Source organism: Symsagittifera roscoffensis, unplaced genomic scaffold, assembly GCF_963678635.1.
Source record: "Symsagittifera roscoffensis unplaced genomic scaffold, txSymRosc1.1 SCAFFOLD_781, whole genome shotgun sequence".
In the NCBI taxonomy this organism is placed as follows: Eukaryota; Metazoa; Xenacoelomorpha; order Acoela; family Convolutidae; genus Symsagittifera; species Symsagittifera roscoffensis.
In genome coordinates, this window is record NW_026971666.1 from 3,526 (window position 1) to 16,988 (window position 13,463).

The window sequence follows — 13,463 nt, forward strand, 5'->3', positions numbered from 1 at the left end:
TTATATGACGGCTTAATCTGCTCATGCAAAAATAACAAAAATCTACTGCTGGTGTTACGACAATGCGTTATGACTAATCAAAAAAGTGCATGCACAAAGCGTCCACTTTTATCAATCAGAACCAAGTGATTTATTTTAACAAATAAACAATTGACTTGTTCTTATGCAAAAACAATTTACACACTAGTACCAGACTCGCAATTGCTTGACCTAGCAACCTTTGATTTTGTATAGTTGTTTCACTCTAGGCGCTTGCTTTTTTTTCATTGCTTACGATCTTTCTCTTTAAATTTACATGCGAAAATTTGTCCAGTTCCCGTACCCATTTGTACCCGCGTAACAATTGCACTTGCAATGTTAATTTATAAACCTTCAAAAGTTTGATTTTAAACTCTCGGATTGAATGATCAAAAACGCTGGTTTTAGATTTTGTGTTCAATCAAAATTTGATAGAATTTCTTGATATGCGCTAATTACCTGGTAAAATTGCAACAATCTGCTTTTTTGATTCGGTCAGGCCGGATGTTATTCGCTAAACGACAAACTTGGCTACCGTATGTCATCCGCAAATTGGAGGTCATTCGGTTGGACCGATGTCATTCGCGAACCGACAATCTTGGATACCGCATGTCATTCGCAAACCGGATGTCATTCGGTCGGACTTGATGACATTCGCAAAAAAAAAAACTTGGATACCCCCTACTAAGATGTCAACTGTTTCACCGTTATGCAATTTCCTTATTATGTTTGATACGCAAGGACGTACATTGAGCTAAAAGCCTCACCGCCTTGGTAAACGACAATATACGTTATTAATTTTTCCTTTGTGACCGAAAAGCAGAGCAAATCACTTGAGTTCGCTAACTGTTTAGTTCGCTTAACTTTATTTTTGCACCTTGTGTTTTTTGATACTGCTCTTATATTACGGTAATTATGATTTTTTAGACTCGGACATGTCCAAGCAGATGAGAGCTAAAATCCCAGAAGTCGGTAATTTTTTTCGACAACTGGAGTCTCAAGAAGGAACTGAAGTCGTTCATGACTGCTTGGAAATTAAAAGACTAAAAGAGATATTTGTAATTAAGGCAAGAAAGGAACGAACAACCGAGCTAGAGACCGCCTTGCATAAACTTCTCACCAGAAATCGCTCGGCTCGTTCCAGTAAGCAAAAAGAGTTTGAACAATTTGTGGTGTATGCAACCGATGTGTGCCAATCTTACAAAATCAGTAGTTCAGAGGCATAAACTTTTACCTTAAAATGTTTCAAAAAACTTTTAGGTTTTCTAACTGACTTTCGTTTAGTTGAGGGTCAATCGAATCGGATAATTGATATATTGGGTCGGCACCTAAATCCGCCAACTGAAAAGCCCACAAAACAAAACAAAAAATAAAGGAAATGACGCTTTTTGAATAATAATGGATTATAATCTATTATAATAGATTATAGTCCATTATAATAGATTATAAATTGAGAAAAAAACTTTCAAAAATAATCGATTATAATCAATTCTTTTTGAAATTTATGGAGACTGACAATAAAAATCCACTATGAATCTATTATTTTCTCTTCTTACTGAGTGCGGTATTCCTTTTAGTGAAACTCATATCATTTTATCTTGCGCGACGTGGTTTCAAAATAAACTCACAATACCTCTTAAATCTATTTTCTGTTTTTTAATTTTTTTGTATTCTTTTTCTTATCTTCAAGGAAAAAATTTCAAGTTTATGCCCATTAAAACTCCAGTTTGACAACCACGTTTATTCTTGGATACAATCGTCAAGATATTTCAATATCAAGTAAGTCAAAAAGATTTCATCTTGTGTAATAAATTTGATAGTTCTATCTTCAAACAAATTGAAGCAAATTGTAGTTAACTGAAATCAAATTTTCTAGGTTCAGTCAGCCTCTAACGGAGGATCAAAAAGAAATGATTGACGATCTCGAGATATTTGTTAGAAAAGCAAGTGTGATGGGGAGAACCATTAGTAATGAAGCTGCTTTTCCAACTCTGGAGTCTCACGGTGAGGAATTTGTTACTTCAGACTACCCTGCTCAGCTCTGGATCGATCAGTGGCGTGATTTTTGCGAAAATAATCCAAATTTAGTAAGTTAACAAAATGATCTTTTTAACCCATTTAAATATGTTGTGATATCCTTGCTTATCCCAATTGTCGCCATAATCCTATTAGATAATTTCAAAGGAAACTATTTTCTTCCCGCATAACAACGACTTTTCTGCTAAAACAATGGGCTCAAATAAATGGAATTGAAAAACAGAAAAAAATCCCCACAAATTCCAATAATTGAGAACCAAGTGGCCGACTTGAAACAACTCTTGAACGAAGGCGAGGTGATCTCGTTGAAAGATTGTCTGATAATTGAAAACTAATCACCTTCGATCAAATAAGCCACTACAAAACTAAATATATAATTTTTTGTAACATATTTGATTCCTAGAGCTTAACCGAGAGTGTTATTCACTTGGCAATTGAAATAATGAAAAATCTCATTCAGCAGCAAATTTTAAGTTTTTTCAACTTAAAAAAAATGAGTAAAAATTATAGCCAGAAGCTTTGACTACACGCGCTAAATTTTCGTTCACATTGAAAACAAGTCTGCTCGTATCAGGGCGAAGCTCTGAATGTTCCGACTGCCTTTTGAGGTCTATGGAGCAATAATAACATTAAAAAATTAAAAGTAATAAAACAAAATGAATTTCTTTTTCTAAAATTTCAAACGTCGCCCCACACGCCAAAATCATCCCTCCACACGCCATATAAAGTACAAAAGGATAGATTTTGCTCCTTGTAACAAATTAATTATTGCTTATAAGCTTCTTTCAGCCAATTTGGAACGATTTCTTAGACGGATTAACCCTCCGTTTACGCGTTAGTAGCGCGAAACAATCGCGCGTTAATTGTCCCAAGTTGGCCAAAATGTCAATCTTTTAACCCCCATAGCTTTACAAAAAATGATCACACGTGAATTAAATTTTCAAATTTGAGCTTATGACAACAATACCTTTCGAATGATGTAAAAAAGTCCGTATTTCTGTATTTCTGAAAAATAGTTACAAAACAAACGCTTATTTTAGATTAGTTACTTTGAATCAAGTTAAAATCTACCCCCCCCCCCCCCTCCCCCCAAAGAGACCAAGTTAAGATCCTCCACCCCAGCGTTCAGATAAATTAATTTTGCTAAGCCCTGCGTGTCTTCTGATTGGCTAAAAAATCGTAACCAAGTTAACATCCTCCCCCCTAAACGTATTTGGGGGGGATGTTGACTTGGTTCGTTACTTTTTTTTTACAATTTCTCAGAAATAATTAGTTAACTACGAAAAATTTTCAAACTAATTTGTTTCAAAATCTTTGCAATTTTACAGACTGACTATAAAAATCCAAATATATTGAATTATTAACCAAAGAACTCCAGTGCGGGTAGCGTCAGCTAAAACCTCGCCGTTGATGTGATTGAAAGGCTGTCCAATCCACAAAAGAATGTCATTAACTAGGAAATTTGCTGAATTTTGAGAGCAACAATCCACAACTTTGGATTGGAATTACGGTAGCTTCCAGTTATGCCATTTTTTCTGACTTCTATATTTTTCTTGCGTTTTAATTCTGGAACAACCATTTTAAAAAATGAATTCAGTGCTGTGTTATATAGTTAAAAAGGTTTTTTGAAAGCTATAGACAGTGGCACGTTTATATAGTTATGTTTGCCTTTAGCCCAGCAAGAGGAAAATATTTAGTGGCTTTTCAAACTTAGATTCGTTTGTTCAGTTCTTTCCGCTTCAATTTTCTGTGCCCTGTCCAAATATGCATTGTTCAATTAAAAAACATAACATTCAGACAATGCGATCTTTTTTCCACTGAAGTAGCAATGGTTATGTGTTGATTTATACGTTTGTGTTTTTCTGAAATGGATATATTTTTATCTGAGTTTTGTTTTGATTTTTCAAAAAAAAACAGAAAAATCGTTGTCAGCGCATGTGAATTTGGGTTTTCAAACAGGATGATAAAAAAAGTTGGAAAATTGGATTTTGGATTGATAAAGAAAACAAATGTCAGCAGAAATTAAAACAGTTTCAAAAAATTGATTACAAAAGAATTGCTAAATTGTTACTTTTTGAGCCAAAATAAATGTCACTTCATCTAAAGCATTGTGTGCTAGGCAAAAAATAACCGTTAACTTTTAAAATAACCGTTAGAGACTAAAATAATCACAATCCAGTATACATGATTATATCCGATTAAAGTGGGTTTTGCTGCTTTGAAAAAAAAGTAAATTTCCAATCCGTTTTTAATCGAATAACTTTCTGAAAGGTGTTGAGAAAGCACAAAAAATTAATGAAGTGGTGGAGGTACCATATGACAAAGAGGTTGGTTTTTTTAGTCTAATCAGGATACATACTTACGAGAATAAGTTAGCGATTTGCTTGGTTCAAATCAATTGAACAAAAAGCACGAAATGAATGATTCGATTGTTTTGAAGATAGAAAAAGACATCAATAAGGAACTGTTGGCTACGATGAAAAGAGAAGTAATAAAAGACAATCTGTTTACTAGGATGAGGTGAACTCATCTCTGCAGCTCACAAGGCTTTTTTTTGATTGGCGAAGGTCCTCTCCTCTCAATGAATGATAGCTCGTATTGTAACCTGAAAAAATTCCAGTAAAAAATAATTAAAAAAACTGGGAGAGGAAACATCGAAACCAACTCGATAGAAACTCCGAAACCAACTCGAAATTAATTTTGAGCCTACAAAAAATGTGATTTCTCCAGATGTTGAAAGCTTGTATACAAATCAACTACTAAAGTACGCAAAAAAAAACATATTTTTCAGAAAGCTACATGAGCAAATTGAACCACTGCCAATTGTTAGAAAAACAATGAAAAAAGTGGAACGTGGCAGTTAGTCTTCTGCCTTTCAAGTACAACGCAACAAGATAGGTTAAGAAGGATGTTTTGACAATAACGGCATCATTTGCTGTACTTTTTTCTAGTCCTTGTTTAAAACAGCACGAGTCCGCACTCATGCGGGATGTTCCTGAATTTATCGTTCCCAAAAAAGTTTAAGGGTACATGTACCAAAAGCAAAAAGGTCACTTGCACGTTGAAATGTGCAGAGTGCGGAAAACTGGTATCACGTTACATGCATTGAGATATCAGATGAGAAGTACCGAAACAATTTTTAAACCATCAGGTCCCGGCAAAAATAGACGTGGCTCCGCCAAGAGGGAAAAAGAAAGTCATTTCACAAAGTAGAACTTTTATCCGTTAAGTTGACAAAATAGCGAGGACAGTTAGGGGGTATCTTGAAGAAGTTTTGCGGGCAGCAAACGCACTAAATCCCAAACTACAGTTCACATTAGAGACACCCAACACATTCAGGAAGCTGACATTTTTGGGTTTAGCAATTATTCAATCAGAAATCAGCAAAAACAGGTACCATTTTGAAAGTTGCGCCCTCCTTCAGTGCAAAAAGAGTGTGATCGAAAGAAATTCTGTGTGATCACCGTGTCCTCTGGAATACAACAACATGGGAGTGTTTTGCAAAAGCGTTGGAAACCAACTGTAGGTAGTGGTTCCATAACTAATATCCAGAAACTAATACGCGAAATTGCGATCAGTTGAAAAGATGACTAGCAGGGAAAAGACAAAAAGAAGATACATCAATGAGAAATCTTGTGATTATACAAACGTTTGGCCAACATGTTGATGAATTAATAAAGGCGGAATCACAGCCAGATATTAAAGAAGAAAAAGCGCGGTATTTAACGAAGCGCCCACAACATTCACCACTCAGAAATTGAAAACATGTAGGCCCTCCTTGAAGTCCACGTTTTCCACTGAACTGAAATCCAAAGTGGTGTACAGACTAGAGAATTCTGGGTGGAAACCCATTTATGTCGGTCAAACGGTCCAACAGCTCACCACAAAGACTGAGAAACACCGAAAAGAGGATACTCACATTGTACAGCTTATGAGGATGTGTGGTAAGGACATTGGAAAACCAAAAATCTTTTTGTGTACAATCGACCAGGTAGCCAGCAACATTAGGAAAGTGTGCCGGCAATTAACACTCGCGATGAGTTTAGACGTAAAGCGCTGATATTGAAGCTATAGTTTCAAAATCGAAAAAGTTGTCTGAATTTTTTTTTTATGAAATAATAAAAAGTAGACAGGATTTTAGCTGCAATTCAAAAAATCAAAACTGAAAAGCTTAAAGCTCTCAAAACTTTGCCCCTGAAACCAAAAAATGGTTACATAATTGTGGTTACGTAATTTTTGTAATGAAAGAGCAGTTTTCATTGGTTACTTTGTTATTTTTTGAGTCAGTGCTAACCTGAAGGCGCACAAAGATGTGCATTAACGTATATTGAAAAATCAATTTTTTTAGCAATATAAAAGTTTTTTCAAATAGAAAAAAAAAGAGTCTAGTTTTTCTATGAATGTAGTTTTTTTATGAATGTGGTCGGAGCATTTTGTGCTACTTGCTCAGCAATCGACCATCTGTGTGAGGTATGTGGCTTCGGTTTTAGGTTCCACCTATATTTGTGATTTCAAAAGTGGATTGCTCATGTAGTTTTAGTTGTTCATCTGAGCAGAATTTGAAATAAGTTGTTCATAATAAGCACTGAGTGTTAATCCTCCGAAGTTATAGCAGCTTGAGGTATGTCTTTAAATTTCAAAATTGCACTTGCTTTGAATAAGTAACGGATATTCACGCTTTTGTATGATGATCATAATTGTCAAATTCGGGGAATATTTTTTTGTACAAGGGAGATGGGGGAGTGGGGTAGTGAATATGGAACTGATAAAGTAAGAAGCTAAATTCTAATAACTTTTAGAAAAAAAATTGTTTTTGGATTTTTGCTCCTGCTCCTGCTCTTTTCCGCGCCCAGCTCACATACCCGTGTGTATAAACGTGTGTGAACTATTACGACTCTCACAAGTGAGCTCAAATTTTCTAGTTCGATGCCATGAAGGATAAATTTTAGGATCTGACTCGCAGTGAAGACGATTCCGATGTCGAATATGAAGACAAAGGCAAAAACGAAGGCGAAGACAGCGAAGTAGCCGAAGAGGAAGGCAAAAACGAAGACGAAGACGGCAACGTAGCCGAAGACGAAGTAAGAGACGACGATTGCGACGATGATGATGATTTCAATTTCATTTTTGAAGACTGGCCTCCTCAGATAACTATGTTTGAAACCTCAGACTATGATGATTGGATGGAAAGGGACATTTTGAAATCCTGGTCCAAAAGATGCAAGCCTAGACTCAAGCGAAGTGCAATTAAAGAGTTGCTACATCTAAGGATAACCCAGCGTGAGTTAGCTGCAAAGCATCCTGTTTGGTCAAATTGTACCAACTTAACATCTAAGCCTTGGGAGAATGCTAAGCGTCTACTCGACATTTTTCATTCAATTGAAGAAAATGAACAAATGCTGAAAGAACTCTCTGAGTCATCCAATTCAGGTAGGAGGCCTTCTGAATTTGGTCAAAATAGCTCAGCAATTTTCATGATAATTCAAGATACAACCGACATTATTCGTTTTGACGACAAAAAACCTTCTAAGAAAGAGTCAAAAGAAATGGCAGGATCTGATGGTAACCTGCAGGAGAAAATTCGAAAACAACTAGACTCTCAGAGCCAGGAAAGGACGACCAACGAATTTTCTGATATTATGATAAGTTACAATTGGTCAAGTGGAAAAGATCTCGCGCTTCGACTCTCAAAAGACTTGAAAACTGCGGGATACAAAGTGTGGATAGATGAAGAAGAAATGGGCATTCAAATACATGAGTCAATGGAGAAAACCGTTCGTAACTCCAAGATCATCCTTCCCATTTTATCCAGAGAGTACGAGGAGAGCACAAACTGTCTTCTTGAATTCAACTACGCATTTGATTTAAGGAAAAAAATAATCCCGATTTTATGCCAAAAAGGATACCGAGCTGAAGGAACAGTTAGAATGAAAACGCTAAGCCTTCTATACTCCGATTTCTCCAGAACTGGCGACGACGACAAGGACGATAAGAAATACGCGAAAACATTCAGGAACTTGGTGAAACAGATCCAAAAACTTATTAAAAAGACTCCCCATCATCGAGGACGCAAAAGTGTACATATGAACATCGAAGCTATGTTATTCCGATGAACTTCTGAACAAAAATAACGTGATTTTTTGGTGAAAATCCAAGCAAAAAAACTCTGATTACTCACAATTCAAACAGAAAAACTATTATTTGTTCATATTAGCTGTACAAATTGTAAGGTAAACGGATTCATTTATATAAGACGGAAAAAAATTTAAGAGTTTTTATTCGCCGATAAGATTTGAGTATCCAGAAATTTCAAATGTATCGTGACAATCTCACGGAAATTAACTAACTAAGGACATCAAATTGAATACAAACCGATAATTAAATTGTTCTGAAAAATCATGACAGTTTTTCATGACAACGCCTTGGTAGGAGAGTTTTCACTGTATGGAGGCACTGAATCTTTTACTCTTGCTTCCTGAGCAGACCAAAGACGACGATTCAGCGTTTCTTAAAAATCAAAAATTTCAGTCTAACTAGCAAGTGTTTCAGAGCTAATTTAAACAGATTCTCAGCGCTGTTTCACCCATGTTTCGGATCTGATCTTGAATACTATGCCACTGATCAGAGCCTGATTCAGCGATGATGAGAACTTGTTTTTCTCTAAATTAACAAATTATCACTGAAACCTTAACCCTGGCTCTTCAAAACGGAATCTATATTCAAACTCTTCATGTTCTTTTTGTTTTTCTTGAAACTTCTATAAACATTACAGTATTTTACTGGCAGGCAAAGAAAAAGATTGCTTCATGAGCTCCATAACCATTCCAAAAATGAACTTTTGCTTCAGCTCGGTTCAGTATTTAATTCACGATAGAATTTATTTTAACTCGAGATGCACGTACAAGGACTTTTGAAAACACCAATATTGATTTTTCCGTCTTAAGTTGCATATCAAACCGCACTGACAAAAATGGATTAGGGTCAATTTTAGTACGAAAAAAGTACGTTGAATAAATGTAGACCGATTTTAGTATGAAAATGGTACGTTGATTAAATTTAGATCGATTTTAGTAGGAAAAAAGTTCGAAGATAAAAGAAAAGATGAAGATTGATTTGGATGGATTTAAAATTGATTTGAATTGATCTTAAATCCCAACTAAAAAAATTGATCCCAATCGATTTTAAATCAAATTAAATGCATTTTTCCAGTCTGAAACTGTTTTTACTTTTAAGGGGATTAAAACGGATTCAAATCGATTTAAATAGATTTTTTTTATTGGAGATTTATCAGTTTTAAATTTTTACTGCATTTATTTCTTGCCCATCATTTTTCATTTAACATCCATAGCGTATTGTAGCATAAAAAAGACCAAATGAAAAGACCAAAATATCGATATAATTCTATGATTTTCTTGCATATTTTGAGTTCAAAAACTGATCTATATTGACCCTTTTCTTGATTCGTTTCATAAATTTTTGCTTAAAATCTGATTTTCTATGATTTTATTGCATATTATTGAGATCATAATTTAATTTTACCTGACCCTTTTCTGGTTTGTTACACAAAATTTTGCCCAAGATCCAATTTACAATTTTCTTGATTTGTTACATATGTTAATGCAAGAAATCTGATATGTAATGATGATTTTCTAGATTTTCGTTGCATATTTTTGAGCTCAAAATCTGGTTCATATTAACATTTTTTTTTTATTTCTTGAATTCTAAAACATCTGTCACGTGTGTTTTCATTTAAAAAATCAAATGAAAATCATATTTCAATTAGTTTTCTAAAAAAAGCATGTTTTTTTGCTTTGTTAGCAAAAAACCGACTGTTGGTGGTCGGAAAATCCATCGAAATCGATTTAAATCGATTTTTTAGACACCTAAATCGATTTAAAAATTTCAAAAAGATCGATTTAAATTGATTTAAAATGGTTTTAAGTGAGATTCTGATGGATTTAAATGAGATGGATTTTAATGAATCGTAAAATCCGTCGAAATCGTTTTCAATCAATTTTTAGACACTTAAATCGAGTTAAAAATTTCAAAACGATCGATTTAAATCGATTTAAAATCCATTTAAGTTCGTAAAATGTACATGGTTAATCGATTTCGATCGATTTAAAATTGATTTAAAATCAATTTAAATTGACAGTAAACCATTTCTGTCAGTGCGGAAAGGCTCTACTTTTGGTAATGATCATGGCTACTTGATAGCTCTAGGCAGCAGTTTAGTATTATATACGGTGAATTTTAGTTATATTATGGTTGACACAGTTAATGCCTTTTTAATTAAAGAAACAAAAAACACATTTTATTCAAATAAAAAATAAATAGAAGTTCTTTATCAGAAATTCAAGAGTCAATGTTTTTCGCATTTTTAGTACACTTTCATTTATTACATTCCTAAGTTTTACCTGCAAAAATTTTAAAGTTCCCGTTTGCCGCTTTTTTGCTGACATTGCAGGTTCGCCTTTGTGATGTTATAATCGTTTTCTACATTGCTATTCTGTTGCTGTAAAAAAAATCGGAAAAAATCAGAATTGGCTTTCAACTCGGCAAGTTAGTGTACATTATGATTTTTGGATTATTCTATTAAATTTTCCTTTTTAACGAACGATTGAAAAATGTTTTTTTTTTAATTTGTGCAATGAATCATAATTGCACGAGCAATGTGAAAGTTCCCACTTGCTTTTCTGCAAAAAAAAATTTCATGAAAACTCAATTTAATGCAGTTTAGTCTGCATTAGTTTTTGGACGCCTTATGATCAATTTAGCGCGTGCGGTGAAAATTTTGATTAACAATTTCATTTTTTCTTTCGAAAGTTTTAGCAAGACAGCTAAAGCTAGCTTGAAACTTCAAGGCATTGTCTTGAAACACGCAGGCAAAACGGCGCTTAAGCGGATTGACTAATGCATACGTTAAAAAGAGTTTTATAAGCACAGCGTTTCACAATCAAAATTTCCCTAACACAAGCCAATATTTTTTTTCGTCAAGCTTCATATATTTCAAAAAGCAAGAAATTATGGCCTGAAAACATTTTCTGATTTCCCTGTAGAACAACCAGTCCATCGTAACTTTGCATTTTAATCCCATTTTATCATGAGAAGGTCCTCATCTGTAAAAAAAAAAATATAAAAAATTAACCGCCATTTCCAACTTTTTCTATTTTTCAAATAAACTTCGAGAAAAAATTTAACGATTACCGATTTGGAGTTGCTTTAAAATTTGGTTAACTACAAAATTATTTCTCATAGAAAATGTGATCTTTCAATTATTATCGATTTTAGCACAAAATTGCTGATCTTCAAATTTGATCGGACAGGAGCCAGCAGTGTTTTTACAGCTCTTCGGATTTCATAACAAACATTGTTTAATTACAGTTTAAGTCTATTCGGAATCCTTGCAACAGTAATATCGATGGCAAGTTCATTCGAATGTGACTTCTTACCCTCAAAATTGCACCAAGCTGCTAACCGCAGTTTCACTATAACAGTTTCACAGCATTTTCACTCAGAATTTTAAATTCGTAATGCACATATTTTAATTCATCAGGATGCCCAAGCAACCTTCTATAGAATGAATGAAAACTTTACAAAAATAATTGATGTTTTTCAATGTTGAATACAAAATCGAAGGTTTTGTTGCTGAAATATCGTCTCCACTAATCGCTCTTGTAGGTTTTTATGTGCGAGTATCTAAAATTGATGCCCTTTTCAAAACTTCAAATTGCGTCCAGCCAATGATTTTTTTGAAGGAGGTAAATAAGTTATTTATTGATGTTTATATCACCCGGTTGCAAAACTTTTGTCTCATATAAGACTTGATAAGTTTGAGAACAAATAGTTATGTTTTAAGTCCAAATACTTTTTAGGCGTATACGCAAAGGCTTATGCAAGAGAATTCTTGATCTACTTCTTCAGTTTTGGTACAAAGACCAATCAAAATTTACCTCCAGGAGGGTCCATGTTTCACGGACGTTAAGCAACAAAAATACAAAATGATTATTGTTGCTCTTGTAATTTTCAATTTTTAATCAATTTATCAGTTAGTTATTGTAAGGATTTACAAAATTTTCGGGTAATTAAGTTTTACGAGGCCAAATTGTGCAATTTTGTAATTGTAAGCGGATTCCGCAACAGACCAAAACCAAATTTGTCGCGGAAGGTGCAAAATTGATATTTTTCTTTATTTTTTTTGCAGTTTTTGATTCTACAAACAAACAACTAAACAAGTGTACCAATCAAATTCGCTCCAAAAATAGGCGAAAGGCGAACTACTGGAATCCGCAACAATTGGTGAATTTGACAAGCAAATAACAAAATTTAGCTATAGTAAAAGTAAACTTTTGCGGAATCCCAACTATAAGAGGAAACCACAAATTAAAGGCGGAATCCGCATTTTGTTTGCCGATTCCGGTAACATATATACTTACAAAGAAATTTTTTGTGGGCAATCAGCGATATTATCCAACATATCAATCTCATTTCCTGTCAACAGTTTGAGCTAACCAGTTAAATCTCGAATACTGAACCAGTGAACGCTTTTCCAATCAAATACTGCATGAATGAGCTTTTTTCGATCCCAAATACTGAAAGAATGAACACATTTTTGATCTCAATTACTAGAAGAATGAAAAATTTTCCAAACTCATATACTGAAGGAGTGAACACTTTTCCAATGATTACCTTTCCAATCTCAGATACTAGAAAATTCAAAACAAACTGAGTTAAACTAATTCATGGAATAAAACTTTCATTTATTCCAAACATTAAAGGCATACAACCTCGATTTTAGTTGAACAAAAATTTGTTATTGGATTCTTTGAAAATCCAGGAACATACAGATACCATTGTGTACATATCGAGTGCACAGTTTGGCCGCGTATTGTTCTTGTAAACTTCCGTGTCATTGCTTGGAATTAGTGAAAATTATTAATAAGCCTTGAAAACTGAAACCAAAACCTTTCGGCGGAAAAACATGGTTTAAGCTAGGGCATTCGTATAAAAATTAAAAATTACCAATTTGAAGATTTTTGAAGGTTACAGCTGTTTCTACAGCTGAATTTCAACTAAGCAATGCAACTGCAGCTAAACTCGGTCTTCTCCCGTTTTTCCTATTGTTGTCTTAATCAGCTGCGTCATTTTTGTTGCAATGGAAATTTTTTAATGCCTCAATGTCAAAAGATGTATTATTATATGAAAAGTAATAACAAAAAGACTATAATTATTATTATTAATATTATTAATATTATTAAATAATGATTGATCTCTTTAGAAACATATACTTCAAAACGTTTTTGTTTAGGGAAATGGCTCGCATTGTTATTCTGATTTTTGATGCAAATCAAAAAGTATCCGAAAAAGCTTTCAAAAGAATTACAGCTCCTGCCGCTCTTAACAAGGAG

At 33.9% G+C, this 13,463-nt stretch overlaps 1 protein-coding gene across 1 annotated transcript; it reads left to right on the top strand.

The window, feature by feature from the left end:
* Positions 1-202: 202 nt before the first annotated feature.
* On the top strand, positions 203-8,454 carry LOC134856638 (uncharacterized; the record flags this gene model as incomplete). Its single annotated transcript, XM_063872918.1, is given in 4 exon segments — positions 203-1,238; positions 1,745-1,797; positions 1,895-2,105; positions 7,005-8,454. Coding segments are annotated over 4 exon segments (1,713 nt in total). The 3' UTR covers positions 8,169-8,454.
* Between the last annotated feature and the right edge of the window lie 5,009 nt (positions 8,455-13,463).